The sequence below is a fragment of the Ranitomeya variabilis genome, chromosome 2 (assembly GCF_051348905.1).
Source record: "Ranitomeya variabilis isolate aRanVar5 chromosome 2, aRanVar5.hap1, whole genome shotgun sequence".
NCBI classification, from domain to species: domain Eukaryota; kingdom Metazoa; phylum Chordata; class Amphibia; order Anura; family Dendrobatidae; genus Ranitomeya; species Ranitomeya variabilis.
Genome location: NC_135233.1, coordinates 986,556,724 through 986,571,933, shown reverse-complemented (window position 1 = coordinate 986,571,933; position 15,210 = coordinate 986,556,724). Strand labels below are relative to the sequence as shown.

At 44.0% G+C, this 15,210-nt stretch overlaps 1 protein-coding gene across 6 annotated transcripts in view; it reads left to right on the top strand.

Moving 5' to 3' along the window:
- The window catches only part of AMMECR1L (AMMECR1 like), a 75,940-nt gene that overhangs the window by 45,654 nt on the left and 15,076 nt on the right, over positions 1-15,210 (top strand). For all 6 annotated transcript variants that reach the window (XM_077290908.1, XM_077290904.1, XM_077290907.1 and 3 more), the window contains one exon: positions 4,559-4,673. In XM_077290908.1, the coding sequence (XP_077147023.1) occupies positions 4,559-4,673 (115 nt within the window). The remainder of the gene's footprint in view (positions 1-4,558; positions 4,674-15,210) is intronic.

Below are 15,210 nucleotides of genomic sequence, written 5' to 3'. Positions count from 1 at the left end.
GAAAATCGAGACACGTATAGGAACTGTGAACACATATGATAGGAGATACAAAACGAGACCTTTTTTCAAAATTTATTTTTTAAAACACATTACAGCAATAAGACGTGCTTCCGAAAGTACATACAGTGGGGGAAATAAGTATTTGATCCCTTGCTGATTTTGTATGTTTGCCCACTGGCAAAGACATGAAGTCTATAATTTTAAGGTCAATTTTAAGATTGAGAGAGAGAATATCAAAAATAAAACCCAGAAAATCACATTGTATAAATTATATAAATTTATTTGCATTTTGCAGTGAGAAATAAGTATTTGATCTTTCTGGCAAACAAGACTTAATACTTGGTGTAAAACCCTTGTTGGCAAACACAGCACTCAGACGTTTTTTGTAGTTGATAATGAGGTTTTCGCACACGTCAGGAGGAATTTTGGTCCACTCCTCTTTGCAGGTCATCTCTAAATCATTAAGATTTTGAGGCTGTCGCTTGGCAACTCGAATCTTCAACTCCCTCCATAAGTTTTCTATGGGATTAAGGTCTGGAGACTGGCTAGGCCACTCCATGACCTTAATGTGCTCCTTTTTGAGCCACTCCTTTGTTGCCTTGGCTGTATGTTTTGGGTCATTGTCTTGCTGAAAGACTTTTGAATGTCCTTGCGGTGGGAAGGAGGTTGTTACTCGGGATATTACGGTACATGGCTCCATCCATTCTCCCATTGATGCAGTGAAGTAGTCGTGTGCCCTTAGCAGAGAAACACCCCCAAAACATAAAGTTTCCACCTCCATGCTTGACAGTGGGGACGGTGTTCTTTGGGTCATAGGCAGCATTTCTCTTCCTCCAAACACGGCGAGTTGAGTTAATGCCAAAGACATCAATTTTTGTCTCATCTGACCACAGCACCTTCTCCCAATCACTCACAGACTCATCCAGGTGTTCATTGGCAAACTTCAGACGGGTCTGCATATGTGTCTTCTTGAGCAGAGGGACCTTGTAGGCACTGCCGGATTTTATACCTTTACGGCGTAATGTGTTACCAATGGTTTTCTTGGTGACTGTGGTCCCAGCTGCCCTGAGATCATTAACAAGTTTCCCCCGTGTAGTTTTGGGCTGATCTCTCACCTTCCTCATGATCAAGGATACCCCATGAGGTGAGATTTTGCATGGTGACCCAGATCGATGTTGATTGACAGTCATTTTGTATTTCTTCCATTTCCTTACTATTGCACCAACAGTTGTCTCCTTCTCACCCAGTGTCTTACCTATGGTTTTGTAGGCCATTCCAGCTTTGTGCAGGTCTATCTTGTCCCTGACATCCTTAGAAAGCTCTTTGGTCTTGCCCATGTTGTAGAGGTTAGAGTCTGACTGATTCATTGAGTCTGTGGACAGGAGTCTTTTATAAAGGTGACTATGTAAGACAGCTGTCTTTAATGCAGGTAACGAGTTGATTAGGAGTGTCTAACTGGTCTATAGGAGCCAGCACTCTTAATGGTTGGTAGGGGAGCAAATACTTATTTCTCACTGCAAAATGCAAATAAATTTACCGTATATAAATTTATACAATGTGACTTTCTCTATTTTAATTTTGATATTCTATCTCTCAATGTTACAATTAACCTACCCTTAAAATTATAGACTGTTCATGTCTGTCAGTGGGCAAACTTACAAAATCAGCAAGGGATCAGATACTTATTCCCCCCAAAAAAAACCAACCCCCCCCCCCCCCCGTAGCTTCTCCTTATATTTTGTGATTCTAAAATTACAACAATCTTTCACTTTTTAGAATAAATTCATGTCATGTAATACAGCTCTCTCTAGTTATATCTGGGTTTTTTTTGGACAATTCGGCATCCTTCTCTTTCCAGGGGTATTTCCTATGACTGTTGTGTGGGCATGCGGACAGTGGATGTACTGATTGATATGCACTGGCTGAAAAATTAGGAGTAACCTGTCACATCGAACATGCAGTTCAGTTGGCAGGAAGCACATGATATCGAGCAGGTGGAGCTGAGCAGATTTATATACAGCTCAGCTCCTCTGGATATATAATATATTTCATGTTCTCCCCTATTAATTTGGGCCAGGAGTTCAGTGGTCCGTTTTACTCAGTAATTGATACTTAACCTCTGTATACACAATCATACAGGAAAGGCTATAGGACCGCCCACTGGACTCCTAAGCCCCTTGGGAGGTCACATTCAATTACAAGTTGCCATGTGAATATTTGGGATGATTTTACACGTGTTCTATTCTGGTTATTAGATGTTACAGTCAATTTCTGGCTTTCCCCTAGGAACCAGAATTAAAACCATTTTCTCTTGCTCCGTAGCACAATTTTTGTCCCCTGCCATTTATTGGTTATCCTGGTTAATATCTACTGCCTATAGGGATAGCACAGGTTAGGCTGATGAGTGAGGTCAGGGCAGCCCCACTAGTGACTTTTTACTTTGTATAATATTCATGGGTGGGTTTCAATTTTCAGCAATGTGTCCCCACTACCTCTCACTGTAATGATACTGGCACAGTTCACACATGGTACCTGAAGACGGCTGCAGAAACAGATGGCAGCGCCCAATAGTTGCGGCGGGTCCAGAAAGGTGCACCGCTTCTCCCTAGTAGATCGATTCTGACCTTTATGACCACTGATGGGATATTTTAGGGTATACCGATTTTAAAGGGTAGATTTTAGCATGGGAGGTTTTTTTTCTGTGAGATTGTTTTTAATTTCAATGTATACTGATTTTTCGACTCCATAAAACTATATATTAAGCTGCTCTGCTCCACTTATATACAGTACAGACCAAAAGTTTGGACACACCCTCTCATTTAAAGATTTTTCTGTATTTTCATGACTATGAAAATTGTACATTCACACTGAAGGCATCAAAACTATGAATTAACACATGTGGAATGATTTAATTAACGAAAAAGTGTGAAACAACTGAAAATATGTCTTATATTCTAGGTTCTTCAAAGTAGCCACCTTTTGCTTTGATGACTGCTTTGCACACTCTTGGCATTCTCTTGACGAGCTTCAAGAGATAGTCACCGGGAATGGTCTTCCAACAATCTTGAAGGAGTTCCCAGAGATGCTTAGCACTTGTTGGCCCTTTTGCCTTCACTCTGCTGTCCAGCTCACACCAAACCATCTCGATTGGGTTCAGGTCTGGTGACTGTGGAGGCCAGGTCATCTGGCGTAGCACCCCATCACTCTCCTTCTTGGTTAAATAGCCCTTACACAGCCTGGAGGTGTGTTTGGGGTCATTGTCCTGTTGAAAAATAAATGATGGTCCACTAAACGCAAACCGGATGGAATAGCATGCCGCTGCAAGATGCTGTGGTAGCCATGCTGGTTCAGTATGCCTTCAATTTTGAATAAATCCCCAACAGTGTCACCAGCTGAGCACCCCCACACCATCACACCTCCTCCTCCATGCTTCACGGTGGGAACCAGGCATGTAGAGTCCATCTGTTCATCTTTTCTGCGTCGCACAAATACACGGTGCTTGGGACCAAAGATCTCAAGTTTGGACTCATCAGACCAAAGCACAGATTTCCACTGGTCTAATGTCCATTCCTTGTGTTCTTTAGCCCAAACAAGTCTCTTCTGCTTGTTGCCTGTCCTTAGCAGTGGTTTCCTAGCAGCTATTTTACCATGAAGGCCTGCTGCACAGTCTCCTCTTAACAGTTGTTGTAGAGATGTGTCTGCTGCTAGAACTCTGTGTGGCATTGACCTGGTCTCTAATCTGAGCTGCTGTTAACCTGCGATTTCTGAGGCTGGTGACTCGGATAAACTTATCCTCAGAAGCAGAGGTGACTCTTGGTCTTCCTTTCCTGGGGCGGTCCTCATGTGAGCCAGTTTCTTTGTAGCGCTTGATGGTTTTTGCCACTGCACTTGGGGACACTTTCAAAGTTTGCCCAATTTTTCAGCTGACTGACCTTCAATTCTTAAAGTAATGATGGCCACTCGTTTTTCTTTACTTAGCTGCTTTTTTCTTGCCATGATACAAATTCTAACAGTCTATTCAGTAGGACTATCAGCTGTGTATCCACCAGACTTCTGATCAACACAACTGATGGTCCCAACCCCATTTATAAGGCAAGAAATCCCACTTATTAAACCTGACAGGGCACACCTGTGAATTGAAAACCATTCCTGGTGACTACCTCTTGAAGCTCATCAAGAGAATGCCAAGACTGTGCAAAGCAGTCATCAAAGCAAAAGGTGGCTACTTTGAAGAACCTAGAATATAAGACATAATTTCAGTTATTTCACACTTTTTTGTTAAGTATATAATTCCACATGTGTTAATTCATAGTTTTGATGCCTTCAGTGTGAATGTACAATTTTCATAGTCATGAAAATACAGAAAAATCTTTAAATGAGAAGGTGTGTCCAAACTTTTGGTCTGTACTGTAAAATGCTGCTGGCAGATCAAATGCCATGTTCAATGTGACAGATTCCCTTTAAGAGAATGGTGACTTGTGTTCTGCACATTTTGCCTTCCATAAGTGTAGTTTTTGTATTATTTAAAATAAAAACCTATATTCCTGTCAACCTGCAGTGCCCTTAAGGACAGCCGCTTCCCTCCTCTAACCCGTGAGGAGCTGCCCAAGCTGTCTTGCTCCGTGTCTCTGCTCACCAACTTTGAGGATGTAGGCGATTTCCTGGACTGGGAGGTAAAAAGTTCCACGTGACTTTGGCTTGAATCCATACTGCACTATCTGCTCAGCTTCCAGTGCCGCTGCGCCAGAATCGGCATCTTCCCGCTTCTCATTTTATTCTGTATTTTTAAGACGACACAAAGACCTCTGTGCATAAAACTGTTCTAACAAAAGTACCAGTGATTCTCACAGCTGCATTGTTTCCCAAGGCAGTGTAAAATATGGAATGGATGCTTAAAGCTGGATGTATACACATAGCTGTTTGGTAGAGGGTCCTCTCTCCTGGCTTTCCCATACATATGAACACTCAGACTGGCCAAGCAGCCATGTGTTCTCAATGGCCTCTCACGGTGCCTTATATCCAGGGAGAACCAAAGGATCAGGCGCTTAAAGGGCTTGTCTGGTTTTAGGCTACAAGTCTACAGTCACACTATATGACTGCAGACTTGCAAATCTTCACATTGCACACACTACTCCCTGTGAGGGTTCTCTGGAAACAGGGGCACATGACCACGAGTATGTGATTTGCGTATATGCGGTATATGCCGACTAGACGTGCGCAGCCTCTATCAATGCAAGTGTATTGAGGGAGACTGGACACGTCTAGTCGGAATGTGGCCGCAAGTATGCACATCACAGACTTGTAGTCACATGACTGCTCACTCCTGGTGCACAGTGCGCACAATGTGAGGATTCACAAGTCGACAGTTACATAGAGTGACTGCAGACTTGTAGCCTACGGCTGGATACCCCCTTTAAAGAAGCACTCCTTCTCCCATCAGAATTGTTATCCTCTTAATATATTGCCTTTCTACCCAGCTAATTCTTCTCATTTCCATTAGGTTTATGTCATCACATGATTAATAACCAACTAAGGCTACGTTCACCTTTGCGTTGTGCGCCGCAGCGTCGGCGACGCAACGCACAACGAAAATGTGAACGCATGCACAACGCAGCGTTTTGTGACGCATGCGTCCATTTTTGCATGGTTTTGGGCGCAGAAAAAACTGAAACTTGCTGCGTCCTCTGCGCCCTGATGCATGCACCACAGTGACGCATGCGTCACAAAACGCAAGTGCAACGCATGTCCATGCGCCCCCATGTTAAATATAGGGGCGCATGACGCATGCGGCGACGCTGCAGCGCAGAACGCTAATGTGAACGTAGCCTAACTGAATCCTTCTAAACTCTATGTAGAAACAGGAGGTATATTTTTCCCTGCATGAGTTTTCAGTCACTGCAAAAGTTCCTTTTCAGGGGGGGGAAGGGGACAGCTGGATCAGGAGCTGGAGGGTGATGATGACTCATGTAGGAAAAAGAGACTTTCTGTTTATGCAGAGAAGAGAGAAAAATTAACAGTGTAGAAAGGCAAAATGAGCAATTGTAAGTATACAGGGCTATATAATATGACGACTGCAATATATTAACAGGAGAAAAACTTTGGTGGGAGGAGGAGGAGTGCTTCTTTGAATTCAAAAATTCCACATCCTTCTCTCCTCCGACACTGTTCGGGGAGAGTGGTTAGCCAACTTTGCCGAAATTAGCTGTTTTCACCAACTTTAATGTGTATGGGGACTTTAAAGATAATCTCCAAATCCAGCTTTTTTGCAGTATCTGAATGATGTTGTGTTTGTTTTTTCCAATATTGTGGAGATACGGTGATGTTCTCTACAGCAGATTAGCAGTGCTCTTGTGCTATGGAGGATGCGGCTACGGCTTCTCCACAATACGTCCTGTGGCATGACCTTGAAGAAAAGGCCAAGGTTCTGTAAATTGTCTTGGAGGGCAGTGAGCTGGATTTCAGTATGGAGGATAGTATAAGCTCAGTGGCAGTGTGTGTGGGGGGTCGTGTGAGATCATCGAGATGTTGGGATCTTTTTTTTTTTTTTGTTACTTACTACTTTCGCTATTGTGTGAAATATGGATTAGTAGCCAAAAATCTAGAGGGAATAATAATAACTTTGTATTATCCCCCGAGCACCAACAGCATGGGAATTCATGTTGGGGTATGCCATTACATGCTGGGTTACATGCTACTTATTTCTTTTTCTTTTTTACATTCCCACATTATTGATTCCTTCAAGGGAATCTGCAGGTTTTTTTGTGATCTGCCAGCAGCTTGATGTAGGGGCAGAGACCCTGATTCCAGCGATGTATCACTAAGTTTACTTGGTGAAACAGTTGTGGTATAATCCCTGTTTTCTCTGCTGCAGATCTAGCAGTTCTCTGAATGCTGAGCCCTGTATAACCCTGCCCATACCACTGATTGGCTGCTTCCTGTGCACAATGTATATTGCCAGGAAGCTGCTAGTCAGCACTGGGGGCATGATTGGACCAGGTGGTGCGAGATAACTAGTAGTGTCTTGATAATCTATTGCTAATAAACCACTGATTTTATTCAAATAGCAAAGCAGAGCCGAGTAAGTGTCACATCTCTGAAATCAGTGTCTCTGTCCCTACATCATGCTGCTATTGGATTGTATGGTAAAATCTGCTGACATATTAACTTTAAAGGAGGTGTCCCATAAACTAATAAATCTGAAGCATTGCATATCATTACTTTTTCATTGCAAAAACCACCACTTTCCCGTGTAATGGAGTGTATCCAGGAAGCATCTGCCAGGAGTTCATTGCAATCTGCTTCTGCCAACTCCTCATCTCCTGTCTGCAGGAAAGATGGCCACCCACAAACGGCCCCAGCAATCCCACTATTAGATAGCTAATCTCCATCTACGTATCTATCTATTATCTTCTACAACACTATAAGGACAAAAGGGCATGACATCTACAGGGGCTTTTATGGCATCCTTTTATGACTCTATAGGTGGTATTATAGATTTTGGGAATATTTGCCCACTCATGCAGAATGAGCATTTGTGAGGTCAGACACAGAGGAGAGGGCTCACGATCTCTGTTCTAGTTCATCCCAAATGTGTTGAATGAGGTTGAGGTCAAGTTCTCCTCCAACCTTGCCTTTATGGACTTTATGGGCACAGCCATGATGGAACTGAAAAGGACCTTCCCCAAACTGTTCCCACAAAGTTGGAAGTAAAAATTGTCCAAAATGTCCTGTTATGCTGAATCATTAAGATCTCCCGTTACTAGGGCTAAGGGGCGTAGACGAACATCTGAAACCCCCATAGCATTGTCTGTCCTTTATCACAGTTTACGGCTGGCATAGTTAGGCTAGAAACGTTCTCCTGGCATTTGCCAAACGCAGACTCGTCCATTAGGTGCCAGATAGAGAAGTGTGATTCATCACTCCACAGAACTTGTTTCCACTGATCCAAAGTCCAGTGGCAGCTCTACACCACTCCATTCGATGCTTGGCATTGTGCTTGGTGATGTAAGGCTTCTATGGAGTTCTTCGGTCATAAACATTCTGGGACACCGTTTTTGAGCTGATATAAATGCCAGAGGAGGTTTGGAACTGTTGAGTTTGCAGAGCATTGGTTCCTTCCACTGTTCTATAATATCACTCAGTGTTGAGGAAGGAAGGAAGAAATGTGATGAACTGACTTGTTCCACTGCCGATGTCCCTATTACGGCACTGTGATGGTATTTGTGAGCCGTTCTGTCACAGATGCGTGTAAGGGCAGGCTGCATAGCGAGGGGCTGGATTTTACATGCCTGTGGTAGTGAGCCCTGAATTTAGTGATTGTGCCATTTATCCCAATACTTTTCTCCATATAGTGTATCTACATACAGGTGCTTCTCACAAAATTAGAATATCATCAAAAAGTTAATTTATTTAAGTTCTTCAATACAAAAAGTGAAACTCATATATTGTATAGAGTCATTACAGAGTGATCTATTTCAAGTGTTTATTTCTGTTAATGTTGATGATTATGGCTTACAGCCAATGAAAACCCAAAAGTCATTATCTCAGTAAATTAGAATACTTTATAACATCAGCTTGGAAAATGATTTTAAAATTTGAAATGTTGGCCTACTGAAATGTATGTTCAGTAAATGCACTCAATACTTGGTCGGGGCTCCTTTTGCATCAATTACTGCATCAATGCGGCGTGGCATGGAGGTGATCAGCCTGTGGCACTGCTGAGGTGTTATGGAAACCCAGGTTGCTTTGATAGCAGCCTTCAGCTCGTCTGCATTGTTGGGTCTGGTGTCTCTCATATTCCTCTTGACAATCTATGGAGTTGTCAGGCGAATTTTCTGGCCAATCAAGCACAGCAATACTGTTGTTTTTAAACCAGGTATTGGTACTTTTTGCAGTGTGGACAGGTGCCACGTCCTGCTGGTGACATTTCCATCTCCAAAAGGCTTGTCGGCAGAGGGAAGCATGAAGTGCTCTAAAATTTCCTGGTAGACGGCTGCGCTGACTTAGGTCTTGATAAAACACAGTGGACCTACACCAGCAGATGACATGGCTCCCCAAACCATCACTGATTGTGGAAAGTTCACACTAGACCTCAAGCATCTTGGATTGTGGCCTCTCCACTCTTCCTCCAGACTCAGGCACCTTGATTTCCCCAATGAAATGTAAACTCTTTCCCCCATGACGGCACCACGGAGAGAGAGGGATCCGCCCTCAGGGACAGGAAACCTACAGGTGAAAAAAGCGGTACCTCTCTCTCACATCAGTTGATTTCCTGTCCCTGATGGGGAACCTACAGCACGTACCTGGAGAATCTCCGTGGGATGCCGGCGTCCGATCCAGTACGGTGTCAGGCAGTGGGGCTCCCTGCCTCGGCTGAGTCGGTGATATTTCCTCCCCTGAAGCACCACTGCCGGGGTCGGCGGACCTTGAGGGTGAGTGGGGAGAGGCAGTGAAGGAGGAACAAGTCTGCCTCTCCCGAAAAGGAAAAAAAAAACAACCACCTTTTTTCTCCCGTATAGTAGCGGTGGCTACTTGAAGGGGTTTGCAGCAACAGCTGCATTGCATGAGGGTGGCGGAGGCCACTACGTTCATGGACAAAGGTCCTCAGACACCTGGAGGTGGAGGAGCTGGCGTTTGCGCGCCTGTCAGCGCTGCACAGTGTGAGGCGGCGGCCTCTGCATCGCACGGCCCAGGGGGAGCAGGACACCGGTATTCGCGCTCGCGCACGCCTTCCCCTAAGAAAACGAGTGGCACAAAGCACTGCTGGGTATTGATGCAGTGTGCATGCGCAAAACGTTACTTCCGAGGAGACTAAGGGGGAAGTCTGTAATCGCACTGCACGGTGCTTCTTAGAAACCCCATTAAGGCGGGAAAATAGTTATTTAAACCCCCGAAAGGGGAATAGAACTGCCTACAGTCACAATGAGTGACATTGAGCCGCAGGATTTGCAGGATGCGGTCCAGCAGTCACCTAAGCAGATACAAGTGCAGCGGCAGAAGCACCAGCAGCGCCAGCACCCACAGCGTCAGCGCAAAGGAGACACCTCTTTTCAGCAATGTAGCAGCAGTGGTCGCTCAGGGTCTCAGTGCAGCTGAAACTCCACCAAAGCGTCACGGTCAGAAGCGGATCCAGTTGTGGACATAATCCCTAGGCCCGAGACGGTACCTCTCTTTCTGCAGGAGGGTGAGTGATCTCCGTGAAAGTACGCTTTTTAATGAGGGGTTGTTATCTTTTTTCCAGGGAAGGAAATGTATAACAAAAACCAAACACAGAGCATGCGCTATATGTACTGAAGAGCTGCCCACTACTTGGAAGAAAAGGCTCTGCGGCGCATGCATGGAAAGAACAATCCAGGAAGAATCCCCGAATTTTGCTTTAGACCTCAAGACACTGATAAGAAGTCGGGTAGAAGACACCCTTAAACACGTTAAAACCGTAAAGAATAAACGTAAATCCAGACATAGGTCTCCTGAATCTAGCTCAAGTAAATCGTCAGGTTCCGAATCCTCTTCATCGTCCTAGGCCCAGGATCTGATGTTTAGTGGCCTAGAACAGAAACTTAGAGCTTTCCCGATAAATGAAAAAATCCATTCCCTAATGAAAAGGGAATGGAAAAAAACAGATAAGAAAGTTCTCCTAACCCCTAAAAGAAAGTATCCATTCGACGACCCAGTCCGTTCCCTATGGAATAAGGCTCCAAAGTAAGATGTAGCCATAGCAAAGGCCTCTAAAAGATTCGCCCTGCCCTTTGAAGACATGGGGTCATTAAAGGACCCCATGGATAAAAAAGCAGAAATTTTTTTAAAGAGCTCCTGGGAAGCAACAGGGGGAGGACTGAAGCCAGCCATAGCAGCCACGTGTACGGCCCGGGCCTTAATGGTTTGGTTGGATCATTTAGATTCCCAACTAAAAGAGAAGGTCTCCAGAGAAACAAATCAAAAATCAGTTTCAGTAATGAAAGGAGCAGCAGCTTTTTTAGCAGACGCATCTGTGGACTCGGCCAGGTTGGCCGCCAGGTCTGCCTCCTTCTCAAATGCTGCAAGGCGGGCGCTATGGCTCCAATGTTGGCCTGGAGACTTACAGACTAAAACTAAATTGTGCTCAATTCCGTACGAAGTCCAAGTGGCGGCCTTGGGGGCATTGTACAACTATGACTTAGCCAAAAATCGTTGGATAGCAAGATTCATTAGAGCCTCAAGTAGATCCAGGCCTATCTCCCTCCACACTACTCCTCCCTGGGACCTAAACTTAGTCCTCAATGCACTAACCAAAACTCCCTTTGAGCCCCTGAGGTGTCCTTAAAAATCTTATCCCTTAAGACCTCCCTTTTGGTAGCATTAACTTCAGCTCGTCGCGTTAGTGATATGCAAGCCTTATCAGCGTACCCGCCCTTCATGCAAATTCTGGATGAGAGGGTCATTCTTAGAACCGACCCAGCTTGCCTCCCGAAAGTTGGATCACAGTTCCATAGAACCCAGGAAATCTCACTACCCTCCTTCTGCCCCAATCCCAAAAGTGAAGGGGAAGAAGTGTTACATACCTTAGATGTAAGGAGATGCCTGGTCCAAAACCTAATAGCTACTAGGGAGTGTAGAAAGGATAGGGCTCTGTTTGTCTGCTTCCAGGGTCCACGAAAAGGACAAAAAGCATCAAAAGCCACTGGCGAGATGGATAAGAGACGCCATCACCCTATCCTACTCTTCCTGTGGAACAGCCATCCCAGAGGGGATAAGAGCCCATTCAACGAGAGCGGTGGCATCATCATGGGCGGAGAGAGTCGGCGCTTCAATACACAGATATGTAGAGCTGCCACTTGATCTTCTCCCTCTACATTCTTTAAGCACTAGCGCTTAGACTTGACCTCTTCTTCAGACCTCGCCTTCGGAAAAAGGGTTCTGGAAGCAGTGGCCCCCCCCCTAATATACAATGTATGTAAATCTCTCCGTGGTGCCGTCATGGGGGGAAAGAGAAAATCGTAGTTACTTACCGATAACTGTATTTCTCTGATCCCATGATGGCAAACGTACATTACCTCCCTTTACACATAGGTGTGCACACTAGAATTAGTTAGTTATTAATAATTAGCCATGCGGTGCCTCTTTTAAGTTTAAGTCCAATAATTTTTGTTTGCATAATCATTTGAGTTGCAGCTGAAAGTTCTGTATAATGCTCTGTAAACCAACTGATGTGGGAGAGAGGTACCGCCTTTTTCACCTGTAGGTTTCCTGTCCCTGAGGGCGTATCGCTCTCTCCGTGGTGCCGTCATGGGATCAGAGAAATACCGTTATCGGTAAGTAACTACGATTTTTACTTTCATTTGAAAACACCTTGGACCAGTGAGCAACAGTTCAGTTCTTTTTCTCCTTGGCCCAGGTAAGACGAGTCTGGCGTTGTCTATTGGTCATGAGTGGCTTGACACAAGGAATGCGACACTTGTAGCCCATGTCCTGGATACGTCTGTGTGTAGTGGCTCTTGAAGCAATGACTCCAGCAGCAATCCACTCCTTGTGAATCTCCACCAAATTTTTGAATGGCCTTTTATTAAAATCCTTTCAAGGCTGCGGTTATCCCGGTTTCTTGTGCACCTTTTTCTACCACACTTTTTCCTTCCACTCATCTTTCCATTAATATGCTTGGATACAGCTCTCTGTGAACAGCCAGCTTCTTTAGCAATGACCTTTTGTGGCTTACCCTCCTTGTGGAGTGTGTCAATGGCTGCCTTCTGGACTTCTGCCAAGTCAGCAGTCTTCCCCATGATTGTGGAGCCTAATGAAACAGACTAAGGATGGTTTCACAGGTCCTGATATTTCCAGTACCGGAAAAAACGGTACCGGAGATATCCATGTCCGTTTGGCACATCCTTGTGGCATCTGTGTGCTATCCGTGTTTACCATCCGTGTGCTGTCTGTGTACTGTGTATTGAAACAATGTGTTTCAATTTTAACCCTATGACTTTTAAAACGCACACGGACGGTATCCGGGTGCATGACGTGTTTACACGGACCCATTGACTTGTATGGGTCCGTGTGATCCGTGCTGTTGCTCAAAAACGGACATGTCAGCGTGTTTTGCACACGGACACATGGTCCGTGAAAACACGCTGACGTGCTTAGACCCATTCATTTCAATGGGTGTACATGTGCAGTGTCTCCCGTACGGGAGAAAACTGTCACCACACGTACCGGAGACACTAACGTGTGAAACCAGCCTAAGGAACCTTTTTAAATGCTTAGGAAGCCTTTGTAGGTGTTTTTGTTAATTTTTCTAATTTACTGAGATAATGACTTTTGGGTTTTCATTGGCTGTAAGCCATAATCATCAACATTAACATAAATAAACACTTGAAATAGATCATTCTGTTTGTAATGAATCTATATAATATATTGAAGAACTGAAATAAATTAACTTTTGATAATGATCAAATTTTGTGAGAAGCACCTGTGTATCTATAGTCATCTTCCTCATATCTATCTGTCCACATCTGTCTCCTTCTCTAGTCCCCACTTATTACATGCTGTATTTGTCCTCTCATTACCACATCGTATTGGCCTTAGATCATTGTGCAGCATGAGCAGGGACATCACCGGTAGACCTATACTCCCACCATAGGATAAATGGCAAGAGACACTATTGCAGATGAAAATGTAATGTATTACATCACTGCATATCAATTTTATTGATGTAAAGTGCCTTAAAAAACTGTTCACAGCCCTTGAACTTTTCCACATTTTTTTTCTCTTTGCACCCACAAACTGAAATGTTTTTAATTGGATTTTATGTGATCTACCAACACAAAATAGCAAGTATTTATGAAGTGTAAAGGAAATTATACATGGTTTTCTAATAGTTAAAATATAAATCTGAAACTTGTGAATTGCATTTATATTCAGTCCCCTTTAGTCTGATACCCCTAAATAAAATCCTGAGTGAACAATGGCTCCAGAAGCCACATAATAAATTGTGTCCACCTGTATGTAATTTATTCCCAGTATATCTACAGCTGTTCTGTGAAGGCCTCAGTGGTTTATTTGAGAACATTACAGATCAAACAGCATCATGAAAAACCAAGGAACACACCAGCAGGTCAGGGATAAAGTTGTGGAGAAGAGTAAAGCTGGGCTAGGTTATAAAAATAAATAAATAGCCCAAGCTCTGAACATCTAACAGAGCATTGTACAATCCATCATCCAAAAATGGAAGGCATATGGCACAACAGCAAACCCATTAAAGATATGGCCGTCCACCTAAACTGGCATCCCAAGCAAGGAGAACACTTATTAGATAAGCAGTCAAGAGGCCCATGGTCACTCTGGAAGAGCAGCAGAGATCCACAGCTCAGGTGGGAGAATCTGTCCACAGGATAAGTATTAGTCCAAACAAGAAAAAGTTTATGAAGTGAACGGCACCAGAGGAGTACACTATCCAGACTTGGATACAAGTAAATCCAATTAAACAGCTTGCACGAAATCTCAGGGATCAAGGTGCTCAGCATCAAAAGCATGAAGTCCGTGATACAAAAAATAGAAAGAAATGCGGCACTCACCCTTTTTTGCTTGTGAAATCGTGCTGTTTTTATTGGACTGACATGAAGAAATAGTTACATGTCCATGTAATAAATCAGGCGTGCAGGAGGGTGCGGAGAGAGAAAGTGGACGACGGCCGTTTCGCACAGAATGTGCTTCAACGGGTCCATAATTATTAGTCCTATACATCATACAGTAAATCTGACCTTTAGGAAAGAGGGGCAAGAATAAAGTAATTTTTGAAAGCAAGCCATAAGAAGTCCGATTTGCAGTTTGCGAAAAGCCATGAAGGGAACACCGCTAGTATATGGAAGAAGGTGCCTGGGGTAGATGAGACCAAAGTAGAACTTTTTGGGATAAAAGCAAAACACTATATGTGGCGAAAACAAAACAAAACAGCACATCACCCTGGAAAGACCATCCCCACTGTCAAACATGGTGGTAGCAGTATCATGCTGTGGGGGTGCTTTCTTCAACAGTGACAGGGAAGCTGCGCAGAGTTCATGGAAAGATGAATGGAGCTAAATACAGGGCAATTCTGGAGAAAAACCTGTTAGAGGCTGCAAAAGACTTGAGAATGGGGCGTAGGTTCACCTTCCAGCAGGACAATGACCCTAAACATACTGAGAGAGCTACAATGGAATGGTTTAAAACAAGGCATATTCATGTGTGTGAATGATTCAGTCA